General features: G+C 39.4%; 1 protein-coding gene and 1 long non-coding RNA gene across 5 annotated transcripts in view; one reads left to right on the top strand and one right to left on the bottom strand.

The window, feature by feature from the left end:
• RBMS3 (RNA binding motif single stranded interacting protein 3) overlaps positions 1-17,471 on the bottom strand; it is a gene marked incomplete at its 3' end in the record, with an annotated part of 439,521 nt that overhangs the window by 34,220 nt on the left and 387,830 nt on the right. For all 4 annotated transcript variants that reach the window (XM_084510551.1, XM_084510552.1, XM_084510553.1 and 1 more), the window contains exon 11: positions 4,956-5,066. In XM_084510551.1, coding sequence (XP_084366677.1) covers positions 4,956-5,066 — 111 coding nt within the window. The remainder of the gene's footprint in view (positions 1-4,955; positions 5,067-17,471) is intronic.
• Positions 1-17,471, top strand: part of LOC311432298 — a 660,648-nt gene that overhangs the window by 396,371 nt on the left and 246,806 nt on the right. The gene's annotated exons all lie outside the window — the stretch shown is intronic.

Genomic DNA, 17,471 nt, shown 5'->3' with positions numbered 1-17,471 from the left:
GATGCAATCTTGACATAATTTAAGTTTAGCTTTTCTTTACTTATTTGCCCACAGTCAGCCCACCAGTGTAAATGCTTTCTGCTCTTTTTGAATGAAGAGGTATGTATGAAAAATACATATAAATAAGGCAGAAATTGCCCCTCTGGCAGATTTCCTGCTTAACTCCAGATTTCAGGCAGATTCGGGGAGGTGATCAGAGCAGCACGCTTGCCTCCCAATTCATCAGTAATGCAAACTGTATTTTCACTGGCAGAAATCAATTTGATTTTCATATAGGCAGAAAGGAATTATGTTCTTGGTGGATGAAGCACAAAGCACAGTAACTGGGAGATGCAATAGGAATAGGGGGAGGAGCTGCCATGAACTGCAGTCCATTACCTCCTCCCTTATCCCTGTACTGTACAGCATCCTTTGGGCTGGAATATCTACCACAGATGTGCATTTTTGTGAGGTGGATGGTGAGATCAAGTAAAGATGGATTTGCAATTTTTCTCTTTGTCTGACATCTTGATAGCTTAGTGCATCCTCCTGATTAGAAGTGCTCAGTGTAGCAGCAATGCCTGATTTTACACAGGCAATTCAATAACTGATAATTAGATGGGATATAAATGTTCAAATAGATAATAAAATAAAATAAATATGCATTCTTTGGGGTTTTAGAGAGGAAGAAAACTTTTTATTTCTGCTCGTGGCAAATGGTTTCCTAAACAAAATTCTTCGTGCTTTTTGGGGCCAGTGACTGAAGGCTTCCCATAACACAAGGCTGTGAGCAGGGCTGCAGGAAAACTATTCTACTTTGGCTGCTGAAATGGACATTCCCTGATGTAAGTTAGCAGCCTTGCCAGCATTTAGCCAGAAATGTCCCCTCTGGCCTACTATTTAAATAATCAAGTGCATGAGAGATGAAGGTGACTGCCCCCTGAATTCCCGTGGAGTTTTAGCATGCGATTCAGGGCTGAGAGATCAAGACTTAAATCCAAGTCTTGGTGTCAAGTCTGAAATTGGCAGAGCCTGCTCTTACTCAGGTAACTCTCCTCACCAAAGGCCTAAAAAATGCTTCACTGTGAAGGGTCTCCCCCCTCTGGAATGCCTCCAACCTGGACTTGATTCTTTTAGAGCATCAAAGGCCAGAGTAATTCCCACAAGATATAAGGTATGCAAAGGCCTCTATGCTGTTTCTCTAGCTTACTCACCAGAGAATGAATTTTCTGTTGAAGCAATATTTTAGAAACCCAGCACTCATCCTGAAATGGGCAAGTTTGGAAGTGGGTTTGAAGTCAATTCTCACTTAAGTGACCACAGAGGTCTGTTTTGGCTGAAAAAATATGATATGTTAATTAGCAGAATGGCTTTTCTAAGGAAGTAAATGTGTGAAAGCTTTTTAATAAAAACCGCTTTGCATACTGCAAAGCTTTTAAATTAAATTGCGACAGAATTACAGCTGACACTGAGCAAAATTGTTTGTGACTTTTTGGCTTGTTTGTTGAAAAAAATCTGGCTGGCTTCTTGAAAGATAGCTGGTGGCTCTTTATGGTGCCCTGTTGCACAGTTTTAAAGAATAAAATTAAAAAATACGCTCATAACAGAAATGTATAGTCTATGTCTTATATCTCCCATAAAACTTAGTCCTGCTGAGGTACTCACAGTAGCATTTTTTGGACTTGGCTCAATTTGTCATGGCGTTATGCTCTCATTGCTCCTCTCCCTGGATCGAAATTCAGGCTTCAGAATAAATGAAGTAAAAATATCTCTAAATCAATCATATGTCTAAATAGGTTGTCTATTTGTTCCACACATTTTAATTTTATTTTTTTCCTGGAACAGGCCATGCTAGCAAGATTCAATTTCAAGTCAGGATAAATATATTCAACAAAATTGCTATTGGCAGCCCAAATTCTGAAGTTCTCCTTTTAATTCCTGACAGGAGGAATTCCTGAGGAGCTCCATGATTATATTGCTTGCATGAGGACTTTAACTGAATATGGTGCTCTTGGTGTTTATACCAAAGAGAAATCCTGTATGCAACAAAACAGGGTGTCAACTGAGATTTATGAAAAGCCTGTGGATATTGTAACACCCATCAATCATTAACTCTTGAAGTTTTCCATAAAAGACTTAAGATTTTTAAAGATAACAAGCATAGGCTTACATGGTACACCTCTGCATGTATTTCAAGAAGTTGTCAGGGAATGCTGTGACCTTGAAAGATAGGATGGTGTAAAGAGCTACAAAAATAAAGGACTTTCTTTACTTTCAGTTACAGTAAAATAAATCTGGGACCTTTTTATCACCCACTAGATCAGTCATGCCTTTGAGAGTCCTTCTTGTGCCTCCCTAAATAAGAAATATCTACATTTACAATGGCTTTGTTATTAGTATAGTAACATTGGTTTCAAGTCTGAAGAGAACATTAGCAAGGAATTTCCTAGCTCACATTAAGATTGTGAGAAAACAAGACTGGGAGACTTAATGTCTGCAAGAGTCATGGAAATGAAAATGTCAAACAGAAGGAGAAATTCATAGGAACTGCCCAGCAGCACCACCAGAATTCGTTTTCCATTTCCTTGTCTTAATTTTTAAACATACGTCTGAATGATGGTAATTACGCAGAAATTCTCACTAGTCATAGTATTTCCTACAATTTAACCTGCTCAGAGGGGAAAAATGCTGATATTAACTTTATATTAACTTTTAGATGTAATTCCTACTTCTTTTGATTACTGAATGAAACATTTTAAATAACAGGAATAAACAACAAACCACCATATTAAAGATTTGTCAGAAATAAATACAGAAGTCTCAGATCTCAACAGCTGCTTTTTTTTTTTTTTTTTTTTTTTTAAGGGGGAAGAAGACATTAGAGTTAGAATTAAATTCAACAGATAAGAAAGAGGGAAAGGAGAGGGAGAAGGAGAAAATAGGAACAGGAAGAGAAGACTTAACAGAGTTGATTATGTATCTTTGTTAAGATGTAGCTTTATACAGTACCTTAATCAGCAACAAAAATACTTGGAAACTGTTCCTATAGATGAGCATCAAGTAGAACACCAAAAAAAGGAATGCCTGAACACTTCAGGGCTAACCAATAATAAGCATGTTATTAAGGACATTATACAAATGCCTCTTGAACACTGACAGGCATGAGGCATCAACCACCTGCCTAGGCAGCCTGTTTCCATGCTTGACCACCCTCATGGTAAAGAAATTTTTCCTCATGCCCAGTCTGAACCTCCCCTGATGCAGCTTTGAGACGTTCTCTCAGGGTCTGTTCTCAGGGAGCAGGGAGCAGAGACTGGCACTTCCTCAGAAAGCTGCAGAGAGCCATGAATAAGTTAGTCTCTTGGCCTCCTCTTCTCCAGGCTGACAACTCTTATGTCCACAGGACATGCCTTCCAGCTCTTGTGCCAGCTTTGTTGCCCTCCTCTGGATGCATTCAAGCACCCTGACATCCTTTTTATGGAGCCCAGAACTGTGTACAATATTAAAAGATGAGGCCACAACACTAAATACAGCAGGAGAATCACCTCTCCTGACCAGCTGGCTGTGCTGTGTTTCATGCACCCCAAAATGCAGTTTGCCTCTTGGCTGCCAGGGCACCCTGCAGGCTCACATTGAGCCTGCTGTCGACCTGCACCCCCAGAGCCCTTTCTGTTGAGCTGCTCTCCAGCCACTCATCTCCCAGTCTGTGCCTGTATCAGGCATTACACTCTCCCAGGTGCAGAACCCAGCACTTTCCCTTCTTGAACTTCATGCCATTGCTAATCATCCAGTGCTCCAATCTATCTAGATCCCCCTGCAAGACCTCTTTTCCCTCCAGGGAGACAACAGCACCTCCCAGTTTACTATCATTGGAAACCTTGCTGAGGATGCACTCCAGTTGTGCATCCAGGTCACTGACAAAAATGTTGAACAGGACTTGAACCCTGGGGAACACCTTAGTGACCATCCGCCAGCCAGATGTAGCCCCAATTACTGCAACCCTTTGAGCAGCACAGTGGTGAAATAGAAGAAACAAATTTTAAGTACATAACAAACCTTTCATATAATTATTACACAGAATGTGCTTAAAGACGTGTAAGTATAATGTTTATGCCAGTGTTTTTCTGAAAATATATATGTATGTACAGTATGCACAAATTCACTTAGTAAATGACTGTATATTGTATATAGACTGCCAGTTTTACTAAAGTATTTTAGTAAAATTTCAGGGAGTTTTAATAATTTTTATTAAGACTATTTTTTGCCTTTCTCTGACTCTGGAGTAGTTAATTGAGTCTGACTAACACAGCTTAAAGAGAAAATAACTGTTGAAATATGCATGTTTAAATATAATTTACTGGAAACACAGCTGACCTTGACCCAAAATCACATTTTGGAGCCTCGAGCGAACTATGTATTGCTGTCTGCTACGGGTTAAAAATGAGTGCCAGATCCTACCACAAAGACAGAACTCCCATTTTCCAGCAGTATAAAACTTTCTTGATGCACAAGCAAGGAATTTTGCATTAAAAACAAACAAACAATTTTTTAGAGGAGTACTTCCATATTCAGATACAAATTAGTACAGATAATTCCTGTTAAGTACAGAGAAACTTTTGTTGACCTACTGTTTTACTACTTAATCAGTTCTGTTCCTTATAATACCTAATGGTGACTGTATGATGGTTGTAGAAATGTATCTGTAGATACATGTTTGCGTGAGGTAGCAATATGGGATATTGTTTGTGTAGGACATCGTGTTTGAGTCATGATAAAAGAAACTGATATGTTCACTTGAACAGGGCCAGACATCTTTGGACACAGAGAAAATAAATAAACACATAAATAAAACACAATATTAAACTACCAAGCATTGATGGACTGAAATCTCAAGAATAAGAAAAGGTCTTGAGAAACTCAGCAGTCAATTAACATTTTGCAAAATATAGAGTAAATAGTATAATCTATGATCTTACCGTTCCTGTTGTGCCCAAGGAAAGGTGGTTCATCTGCTGGGTCAGAGGGCCCATCATGCTTGCTGGCTGCATTGACATAGTGTGGTCCATTGTTGGTGTTATCACAGCACCCTGCAAACACATATCATTTACACTTCAACATTTTCCCTTAAAAGAAAAAGCAGCATTCTCTTAGTGAGTGAACCTGGCTGAAAACTTGACATGAATCTTAAAAGAGACTAATATATCTGTCAGAGAAAATATGTTTTGTTCCTATTGACAACCAAGCTACACACATATATTATTTGTACTACTAATGAGGCCATTTTATGTCAGTTCCAATTAAGTGTCATTTTTTACCTCATTACTTCTGACAAACAAATACATATGTTCTTTCTATGATGAATGCTACTGTACATTGCAAAATGCCTGTCGTTTATATTTTTCCATATCCTATATAGACCAATCTTACAGACAGAACACATATGTCCCCAATTTTCTCTGACTTCTAAAACGTTCAGTCTGTGAGATCTTCAACCTATTATGGTAATTGTCTTGGATTTTTCCAGTCTCAATTAAGAACCCTTACTCATAACATTTTATAGCTGATTGAGTAAGACTAGCTATTGACAGCGAGTGTGGTAGTGACACCCATTTAAAACACATACACAGCATTTAAAAGCATTTTTCTTCTCCTCATGAAAAACAAAGACATTAATAACAAACAGCATATGAACTAAAGCAAGAACAAAACTTTAAACAAAAATTAAACAAAAGGCATGCCAGAGCTTTGGAGAAAGCTTCTTTGTCATTCATATTCCTCATTTTTTGCTCTCCCACTCCCCAGGGCCCCATATTGGTAAACTCATGCCTTAGTGACGAGCTGATTTTCCTCATTTCTAAGGTGTAAAATGCTATTTTCTCTATTGGTTGGAAAAAGTCGGTCAGAAAGAGGGTGGTCTGCTCCTTCTCTTGCAGACAGAGAAATAAGGAGGTAATTTCAGCTATTTCATCATATGGAATAGCTCTACTTTGTGCATACTTGCGTGAATACATTAGAAATTCGTACACAGAACCACTGCATTAAAAAGCATGGGAAAAGGTGGATGAATCCATTTTTCACAAGGAAAGTTAACACTTTTTCTTTGAGATCGCTGATAAAACCCACTTGTAAACAGGAATCTAAAATAAACCGGTTCCAAAAAAAGCATAGCAGACCTCTTAAGTATCTATCTCACATTTATGTAGACCTATGTGGCTGCCATGCCAAGCACCAGATAAAACCAAAGCTTTCAAATTTTCAGTTGCACATTAAAAATAAACAATGATAACAACAACCACCAATGCTGGGGGAAGTACCAATCGATTTTTTTTTTTTCTCACCTCCCAGTAATATTTTGTCTATGCACTTCCTATCTGAGAAACTGAGATTTCGCAGTCTCCACAAACTTGTTACTTGCATGCAAAGATGAAGAGGAGGTAGGTTCAGCTTGGTCAATCCTCTTTGTAATGCCTCAGCATACAAAATACATACACACTTGTTTCATGTCACATACTGGATTACACTTCTTGCACTGACAACGGTCCCTAGAGAAATTTGGCAAATTACTAAGAATACCTTAAATGGAGGCTGTATCTGTCCTGTTTCCAAATAAATACTTATAAAACTAGCCGATCAATGTGCAAGTATCAAACTTGCAACACTTGTGAATACTTTTGCATCTTTCTTCACTATACTAATTTGTACTGGTTTGCAGCAATTACAATGATTAACCCATAGATTAACTCATTCTAATGAGCTACCACTGTGCTGACCTCCTTTGCTAGCAGGGGTCCTTGCAAATCAAGATAGTCACAAACTTCCACCTGCAAATTTCTTTCAGCATAGTGGGGTTAATATACTATTAAAAACATTCTTCTTTCTTCATCACATGTCATTGTTTTTTTTTCACGCTGCTCCTCTCTTTTTGGTGAAAAATCTGCCCTTTTCCTGGAAATCTGATATCTGCTCTGCGGGACATACACTCACTCTGTCCATTCTGCATTCACCACATTGTCAGTGCAAGTGTCTGAATTAACACCATGCCCAAGGAAAGATATGTTCAAAATTCAGTGATCTGGGATACCAGGGCTGCACCTGTAGAGGAGCACACAGCCTGACAGGGCCCTGGGACTTGGGCATCCACCTGAACTTCGGTTACGATAAGAAATCATGAGCATTATGCCTAGAACAACCCACACCACCAAACATTTTTACTGTACCAAACCATAAACGCTTAAACCAAGTTTGTCAACTGAAAAAGTTTTCAGTTCCCTCTACAAGCAGTTTTCTCCTTTGGCTTAGGGATGGACAATTGCCTCAGAGGTTTCAGTACAGACCACGCTGTGTTGTGTCATGGGATAAGCAGAAAGTCACAGCCACACCACAGCTTCACGTAGCCCTGCACTGCTGGCAGTAGTGGCTGTAATTAATTTAGGATCTCCCAAAGCCTTAAAATACCTACTATTCTTTTTAGAGATGTTTATTGCAAAGGTATGGTTGGAGAAACTTGCTTTGATTACAAATGTGTCAGATTGAAAACTATGTATAAATTCAGGAATCTGAAAATGAAGGAAGGGCAGAAGTGAAGAAAAGTCTTACGGTTTAGTGTAGCAAACACCAGGACCAGACACACAATGGAAGAATCTGATAGAAAATGTTTTTCACTAACTAGTAAGCAAGAGAGTTTTGCAAATAAAATACTCACTTAAACAGGGACTGGAGAGAAAATACATCAAGGACAAAAAATGACTCAAATATACTATATATACACTACTTTTAAATAGAAAATGCATATATTCTGGTCTCTAAATATACACTGTTTAAGATGTTAGGAAAAAGGGTTGGGACAACAAATCAGGGATCTGCAGCTTTCATGAGACAGCTTAATGTGTTTGAAACTGACAGTTACCTAGAGCAGAGAATTACATGCATTTGCCAGTCCATTAATTCAACAGAGTTTGCAGAATCCTCTTGTGATCACGTAGGGAAAAAATTATACTTAATTAAGGAAATATCGTCTGGTTGTTAGGGTGACACCCAGTCTCCAGACCATAATGCGTTTCATAATACATGTTGTCATGTCCGTCCATATTCAACTTATTTATCTGAAGAAGACAATGATGTCTTGCATCAGATATTACCATCATATTAAAAGTAATTTGATTAGTTGCAGTTTATAATAGGTAGCTGCTGATAAAAGTCTGCTTGGTTACTGGCAAAGGCTGCAGCAAACATACTTTTCATCTTCATCTGCTTGGATGTCTGATTTTACTGAGTCTGTGAGCTTTATAAGGAGACATATGAGCATGGCATAATACTACTGAAGGCCAAGCTTAGCTGAAAAACCTGCAGGAAAAAATATGATGAAGTTTTTGCCACTCTCATTGCCAAAGCAAGTAGTTGGCCTGCCAGTTCCTTAGGTCTGCCCCTGTTGCCTCAGAATGATTACATTTTTCACAATTCCTGCAAGAAACCGGTTCTATAATGCCTTTGAAATTTGGCAAGATATTCTTGGCATATGATTTGTCAAACAATTCTGTCAGTGCTATGCTGGCTTAAAAAGAAATGAAGATTAATAGGTCAAATGGTAATGAACCAATGACACAGAAGAAAATGTATGATTTTTGCAACACTGCAATAAACCCAAGATCATTTCAGTGACATATAGACTTAGATTCCCCTGCACTTCATTTGAAAGGACTCGCTGTTTTGAAATGTTCTAAGCTCTGTGGACATACCTTTCATTAAAAAAAAAAAAAAAAAAAAAAAAGTATATTTATTTCTGTGTATTTCCCAGTTTATCACTTGCAAAGAAGGATGCCTGCTTTTACCAACTACAAGCAATGTACTCTTCCTGTATGGCAACAAACTGAAACCACAGGAAGAAAACTAAATGCAGCCTGTTTATTATATTAAGTGAACTATCCTGAAGTACTTGCCAATGCCAAAAGACATCAGTTGTAATAAAGTTTATATTGATTCGGTGACACATGCCATCTTCTGAGCCTTGAAGGCTGGGAAAGGGACATCAGATATAAAAAGTGTATTAGGGGCTTTAGCCAGAGAGAGTTCACTAACTGAGTGATGCTCTTGGGGGCCGGTGGGAGGAAGGATTAGTTAGTCCCAGCTTTCTAGAATAATGAACTGTATTAAAGGCTTCTGTTTCACTCCAGTGTTCTCGAACTGATATTGGATTTAAGGCACAAATACCAGCTGAATAAATAGTTTTTGAAGCTTACAGTAAGCATCAGCTTATTTTAAAATTTACTTTATTTAGGAAGTTCTAACAAGTTAAATATACTCAAAAATTCTACCTTGTAAATACTGGACAATGTGAAGTCAATAAACATTACAGCAGCAAACTTACTTTTCAAATTATTTCAAAGACACACTGTGCAGTCATATAACCATTGGGTCATTCCATTTGAAAAAGTTATTACCATACTACCAAGTGAATGTCTTTATGTTATCAAGAACATGTTGTTTCTTGGGGTTTTATTAAACTGACTGAAAGGATGACTTTCCTCAAACTTATCAGATCAGACTTGTCTATCAAGAATTAATATGAAAAAATCCAACATGCATACTTTTTTTTTTTTTTTTTTTTTTTTCAGATAGATGTACTCTCCCTGCATGCAGAATAAATGACAGCCATATTTCTATTGGTTTACTTCTCAGTCTAGACTGGGCTGCTCTTACAGGCAGCAGAAAACATATAGTCAGTCCCCTTGTCATTGCAGCGAGCCATGAAGTCCTCCGAACTGGCTGTTAAATGACCAGCCTTTCATGACTACAGTAGGTACACCAAAGGTAGCTGTGAGAATCCTCTGCCCTTTATCGTCACCTTTGCTGTGTATACTTGTTGATATGCCATAAATACCTATTCTATTTAAAAATCAAAGAAAACTTATTTTTATACTTTTTCCTCTTTCTCAATGAAAAGTTACCAATTGCTTTGGCATTTACTGGATGATCAGAGATTAAATTATTATCTGAGTATAATGAGGAAGATCGGCCAACAATCTATATTCTGCAAAGCTTAGGATTTGGTTTCATTGCACTGCATTGTTGAATTTAAAGGCTTGCTAAAATGGGGAAACGAACAAGGAAGCACAAATACTGCACTGAATTCAAAGCAGCTTTGACTTTGGAATGGGAAAATGCTCCTATAGGCCTTCACCAACTCTGAGTACTGTTTCTGTGACAAATAATAAACTACAACCTTGTAATATTTCTAATTTCAGGCTTAAATTCAAATTCTTATCTGACATCACCTTCATATTTTAGTCAAATTTCTTTGCGAAAATGGACAAATTTGCTTCTCCATGCTTACTTTTTTTTCTTCTCTGTATGTTTGAGAACTTCTTTCTTCAGCTGGAATTACATGTCATAAGTAAAAGAGAATTACTTCCAAGAAGTAACTTGTCCTAAAGGATTAAGTATCATAAGTTCTGTAAATAAAGAACAAAGATGACCCTTTCATATGCTTCATCTTTCCTACAACAATAGTCAATGTTCTCAAGTGTTTTTCCCCACTGATTTTCTTGCTTGTAGCTATCTGTTCTGTCTCTTACTTTGAAACACAGATTTTGATAATATACAGATACTAGCATGCCCACATCTCTCAGTGTCTAAAGTGACTTTCACGTGGTGACTTAAATCTTTCTACCCAAAATAAGATCTCAAGAGAAAGTCCGTTGAAGAAAAGTACAGTATTTATGAAGGGAAAATATAATTGAATGACTGCAGGGTCTCTGATGCACAATTTGATAGCCCTGTGCTATACCTTTGCTCTTATCATCTACGCACACAGGCTGGACCACAAGCTCAAGTGTTCCCTTTATACTGTGAGGGAAACAGCAGTTTTAACACCCTTCTCCAATTTGCCACAGGAATAAAATAAAGTTACTGATACTACTTGCCTGAAAAAAAAAAAAAAGCCCCCCCCATAACACGAAGGGGCCTGTTGCAGGTAGGACATGACCTGCTGCATTGGGCATCCAATCTTGCTGCATCCAGCAAGAGCTGGAACAGGCAGAAAGGCTACAGACAGCTCTCGGACACTCTTCTGATCCACTCTAATGGGGAACACATTTCTTTTGCTTTCTTCCTATCCTTTGGTTTATAAGTGCAAGTAGCTGTATGCTGGTTTTGTATAACACTGCAATAGTGCTTTTGCTCTTTCAAGAACAGTTATCGTTAACAAAAATATCCTCACAACGCTCATGTGAGGCTTAGCATCCCCTGCCGACAGAGGAAACACAGAGGCTGTGATTTACCCTAACCACTGGAGCATGCAGAACAAATCTTCTCTCCTTCCCACTGTCAGATTTCACACACACAAAAGTATCATTTTATTCCATGTCAAAATAAGTACAGATTTCAAAACCTCAGTGCTATTAACAAAAACAAGTCTTTATTTCCTGCACAGAACTCCTGATCTATACCTAATTAATGTGTGACACATGCCAAAGCATTGTGCTTGGCAATTCCATCCTGTTTATGCTTTTAAGCATATTTTCTGATGTGGACTAATTCCTTCAACCACTGTTTTCCAGGAGCTGACATGCCATCCTAAGAAGTGGGAATCAGGAGTCACTTTGCTGTAGACTAGCTTTTCTCTGGATTAGAATGGAGTTTCATCTATTAAAGTGAAATCCCAATAAATTTCCTCTGAGCTGTTCTGCTGTGTTCTAACCCTTCAAGCCTATAACCACGTGAGAAAATTGACTAGATGGCACATCTTTTTCTAACAAGGTGCAAAATGGAAATTATTAAACAGCACAATTAAAGCACAAGTCAGCATTGGTGTTTAGCCTAAATTTTCAATTTCTTGTCTTAATGGGTTAAAAAAAATCTTTCAGAAAGAATGGTATATTTGCATTTTCAATAATCTAATACTTTATCTACATACACATCTGTGTATGTATATACACCATATAATTTTGTATAGGAAAAAAAATGGTATCGCCGTTTGTATTACACTCACTGAGGCTATTGGGTTAGTTATTTGACACTGGTTTTTGAATCACAAAATCATATAACCACTTAGTTTGGAAAGACCTATAAGATCATCTAGTCCAACCTTTAACCTAGCACTGCAAAGCACCATTAAACCACATCACTAAGCTCTATATCTAGATGTTTTTTGAAGACCTCCAGGGATGGTGACTCAACCACTTCCCTAGGCAGCCTGTTCCAATACTTCACAACCCTTTCAGTGAAGAAATTTTTCCTAACATCCGACCTAAACCTTTTGTGGCGCAACTTAATGCCATTTCCTCTTGTCTTATCACTTGGTGTTTGGGAGAAGAGAATGATCCTCACCTCACTATAGCCTCTTTTAAGGTAACTGTAGAGCATGATAAGGTCTCTAAGCCTCCTTTTCTCCAGGCTACATCCACAGCCTCACTCTCATCCACCAAGCAGATCACCTTGTTGTAGGAGACCAGGTGCATCAAGTAGGACCAGCCTTTCATAAACCCATGCTGACTAGGCCTGATCACCTGATTGCCCTTCAGGTGCTCCATGTTGGCACTCAAGATAGTCTGTTCCATGAGTTACCCTGCCACTGAAGTCAGACTGAAAGGCCTGTAGTTTCCCAGATTCTTCTTGCAGCCTTTCTTGTAGATGGGCATCACATTTTGCTAGCTTTCACTTCACAGGGACCTCCCCTGCTAGCCAGGACTGCTGATAAATGATGCAAAGCAGCTCGGTGAGCACTTCCACCAGCTCGCTCAGTACCCCCAGGTGAATCCCATCTGGCCCCTTAGACTTGCATATCTCTAAGTGGAGTTGCAGACCACTAACTATTTCCTTGTGGATTATGAGGGCTTTATTCTGCTTCCTGTCCCTATCTGCCAGCTCAGGAGGATGAGTACTCAGAGAACAACTGTTTTTGCTGCTAAAAATTGAGACAAAGAAAGCATTAAGTACCCTAGCCTTTTCCTCATCTCTTTTCACTATGTTGCCCCTCACATCCAACAAAAAAAAGGAGATTCTCCTTAGTCCTCCTTTTCTTGTTTATGTATTTATAAAAACATTTTTATTGTCTTTAACAGCACAAGTCAGATTGAGCTCAATTTAGGCCTTGGCTCTTCTAATTTTGTTCCTGAACAGCCTCACATCTTTGCAGTCCTCCTGAGTTGCCTGCCCCTTCTTACAAAGGTCACAAACCATCTTTTTCTTCCTGAGCTACAGCCACAGCTCTCTGTTCTGCCAGACCAGTCTTCTTCTGCGCTGGCTCGTCTTTCAGCGTGCAGGGATGGCCTGCTCCTGCACCTTTAGTATTTCCTTCTTGAAGAATACCCAGCCTTCCTGGACTTCTCTGCCCTTTAGGACTGCCTCCCATCGGACTCCACCAAGTAGTCCCCTTAACAGGCCAAAGTCTGCCCCCTGGAATTCGTGGGTAGCAGTTCTGCTAACCACTTTTCCAATTTCTTTTCCAAGAATTGCAAACTCTGTTAATTCATGATTGCTATGTTCAAGATGGCCTCCAACTTTCACCTCACCCGCAAGTCCTCTATTAACAAGTAAAAGATCTGTCAGGGCACCGTCCCCAGTTGGCTCACTCACAAGCTGTGTCAGGAAGTTATCTTCCACACACTCTAGAAACCTCCTAGACTAGTTCCTCTCTGCTGTGTTGAATTTCCTGCAGACATGAAACTTACAGTCCAGGATTTATGATGACACTAGAAACTAAACCCAATAGTGATTGTTTAAATTTCCTATTTCTGAGCAACATTCAATAAATATTGAATTAGACCTTCTGCTACTGGCTAAGAACATTTACTTACTTTATTTTACTCAAGGAAATATGCTTGAAATACATGAAGAAATGCCTAAAAGAAAGACTTGCCTTCGGAGCTTGAGTTTGGATGCAGAGAGGCAGAGTTTGCTGGTGATATGAGAGCATGTTTAATGTGGTAGGACCTTGGCCTTCCCTGGAATTGAAGTGTTCCAGGCAAGGTGAGGCAGCCCTGCCTGTCTGTGCGTCTCTGCGAAGTCATGACAACAGACATTTGATCAGACCAAATGTCTGAGGCACTGTGCCGTTGATCTCTGCTTTTTTGGCGAGATTTAGTACATAGGTCATTTGCCAGGCACCAAGAATGGCTAACTGGGTTTGGAGAGGAAATGTCTGTAACATCTTTTCTACGTTCACTTCTAGCCTCAATACTGCAGCGGCCAGTGACAGGAGATCATCTGCGATATCTAGCAGATGTGCTGTGTTTCATTTCCTGCCTGAAACCAGGAGGGATTTGTTTTGTGTGAGCTGCAATCTACCGGCTGTGCTGGAAGAAAAGATTCACTCATTAGAAGGACAAACACTGACACTGGGAGACATCAGAAATGCTAAGGAACTGGCTAACAAGAGAAGGGAAAGAAAAAAAAAAAGAAAAAAAAAAAAAAGGAGAGAAGACTAAGTAGTTAATATAGCCCTATGTATCAACCAGAGGTAAGATGACAAAATGACATCCTACGCAACTGGAGCCAGAAGAAAATGGTACAGCTGTGCAGGGTATTAACTCGATAACACTAGAAGGACCTGATTAGAATCACAGTCTCAGATGGAAATGTCTGAAATATAACCAGCTTTCCAAAGAGTAAGGCACTAGTACTTGATGAAGCCCCAAGGAGATGTGCCAACGTGGCAGACAATAGAGTTCTCCTCTGTGAGATCCCTAATCCCTGAGAGGACAACAGGAAGAATGGTCAAGGGGTATGTGGATATCAGGGTGTTTCCCTGGACAGGCTCTTTACGATAGATGGTCAATACAAATGAGAATGAGCTCATGGTTCTCACACAGTTGCTCACAGACTGCATCATGACCCTTGTGATGTTGAGCCAAATGTAATTCTTAAGCAGTTGAGAGTTAAATCCCAGGCCAGGCTCAAATCCGAGTTGTACCCTTAAAGCCATGCTGATGCAGATTCTGCCAGGTTATCCAGCTATCCAGCTACAGGAGAGGACAGAGCCACCTGGATCTGCTGAGGCTGATACTGCTGCTCTGGAGTTCAGCTACAAATTCAACCTCCATCCTTCATGACAGCATGATGTGGAGCACTGTCATCTCTTGCCTATAAATTATGTCTGAACTCCTTTTTATGCAGCTCCTACACAAAGGAATAATAAAGGTATGGAGGCTGAGAAAATCATGTTCTTTCCCTCTCCATCCGAGTTCCCCAATTTTAATGATTTTAAGTTCTGGAAGGCTGATGAGGGGCAGAAATATCCACATCATCTTACCATGAACCCTTCCTATCCTACCCGTTAGGAAAGACAGAAAGTAGAGAATGATGGAAATGAAACCATGAGTGAGTCATGTATTTTTCTGAAGACTTGCTTCCAATCAATAATAGTTTTCAGACAGAAGTTGATAGGTGGAAATTCTGTACTAAGTCACAGTTCATATTATATATCAATTCAGTTCCAGAACACAGTGGTTCATTCTGATCTGGAAATCCAGAAAAGCCTCCTCATTAGAGAGGACAAATACAGAAATCAGTATCTCTGTCATGTTCTGTTAGATTCATAATCTGTTATGTTAGATTTAAACACAGCCCTCTCTGACACAATAACCAAAACTATCCCAGCCCTGTCTCTACTCTCATTAAAAAGAACAAGTTTTCAGAGCTTAAACACCCTGCCCCAGGTCCCAAATTGTGTTTAATTTTCTGGACTCTTCACCACAAAAGTAACCCCTCAGGGAAGGGCATGGTGAAATGCACTCCATTCAGTATTGGGATTTGCCCTGTGACTGATTAAGCCTGGCTACCCAGTGGAGCCAGCTTGGTGACAGACCTCGAAAACAAGACTGAGGTACGAATCTTCAATAGTGAAGACTGTGAATTCCTATGCTTCCCTTGTGCCTTTACAAATTTTAACCATGTTTTACCTGCTGTTAGCACTCATTTTACAAGCCAATTGCTACGCACATGTGGCTTTTGCTGCACCTGGACAACTCCACCATCTTCAGATGATGCCCTCAGTGACATCTGTGCAGCTTCCCATCGTTTTGAACGACCAATAATACATGCACAATCTGGGCAAACTGGGGCTTCAAAAATGTCCTTACCTAAAAATTTTACAACAATCACAGAATGGCTGAGGTTGGAAGGGACCTCTGAAGATCATCTAGTCCAATGTTCCTGCCAAGCAGGATCACCTAGAGCACGCTGTGCAGGATGACATCCAGGTGGGTTTCGAATATCTCCAGAGAAGGAGACTCCACAACCTCTCCGGGCAACCTGTTCCAGTGCTCTGTCACCCTCACAATAAAGAAATGCCCTCTCTTATCCAGCTGGAACTTCGTATGCTTTTGTCTCTAATGCATGAAAGCAAAAGAAGACAGTAAAGCTGGTGGCAGGCAGCACAGGGAGCAAGCAATTCAAAAGTAACCACAGTTAAATCAGCGAGGTAAAACTGATGTAAATGGAATCAAACCCAAGCCATCACTTTTGTATCAGCAGTCAAAAAATGGAGGGTGAATACATTTTCTAAGTAAAAATGGGATATTTTAGTCCTCATTTGCTTTAAGGTACTTCCAGTGAAATCAGCTTGTGTGTAAGCCTTCCTTCTACCAAGGACCTCTACGTGCTTTACAAACAGGGTGATATACATAGATCTCAGGAGCTGGCCTATTATGGGATGGGTATGGATCAACATTTGAATTTTCCCAAGTCCATGAGTGTTCAGACTAGGGGTGCAACCTGGGTCATTGCAATTTCTGGCCCTAAGGAAACAGGTGGTTTTGATCACGTACTCCAGTTCAAATTAATTAATAAAAGGAATCATTTAATCTCTCAATTTATACTGTGAAGAGTTGAAATAATTAATAGAAATGGTTAGCCTAAGTCGACTTTGCTCCACACTTCATTTATTTTCTTTCCAAGGAGGATGAAAATACTGAGGAAACGCACTTAGATCTGACCCTTGTGAATAAAACTTCATTGTGCAAAGTGGTCCAGTCAAGTTAAAAAATAGACATGAAAAGTTCAAAAATGATAGATTTTGGATATTACTAAGCTAAACTGAATAAAAAGTAAATAACTGACCCTACAAGGATTACTTATTTTCTTTTTAATACATCTGTACTGATTAAGAATGACTAAATTGAAATATTTCCCCTTTTTTTGTCCAGATAAAGTCACTCTTGGGCTGAGATCTTCCTTATAAAGTTTCTGCCTGGAGCACATTTTTACAGCTGAGTTATTATCCTTAAAATATGAGTTCATACTGGAAATGCTGGCAGCCCTCTTAACTATTGTATAGCAGCAAGCACAGCTGTAACATGTTAAATATGTTGAAAGTACATGGAGGGAACAGAGTGGCTCAGAGGGCTGGTAATAGAATAAGGAGTCCCAATGCTGGGTCACCGGGTTCGGTTGTTGCTGAAGTTTGCTGGGACTGAAAGTCATTATCAAGCTACAGCTGTTCAGTTCTGTCCAGGCATCAGCTACCCAGAAAGACACACTCTCCATCACAAAGAGAC

This window comes from Aythya ferina (genome assembly GCF_964211825.1).
Source record: "Aythya ferina genome assembly, chromosome: 2".
Lineage (NCBI taxonomy): Eukaryota > Metazoa > Chordata > Aves > Anseriformes > Anatidae > Aythya > Aythya ferina.
Note: the sequence above shows the minus strand (reverse complement) of the source record. Positions and strands in the feature narration are given on the sequence as shown.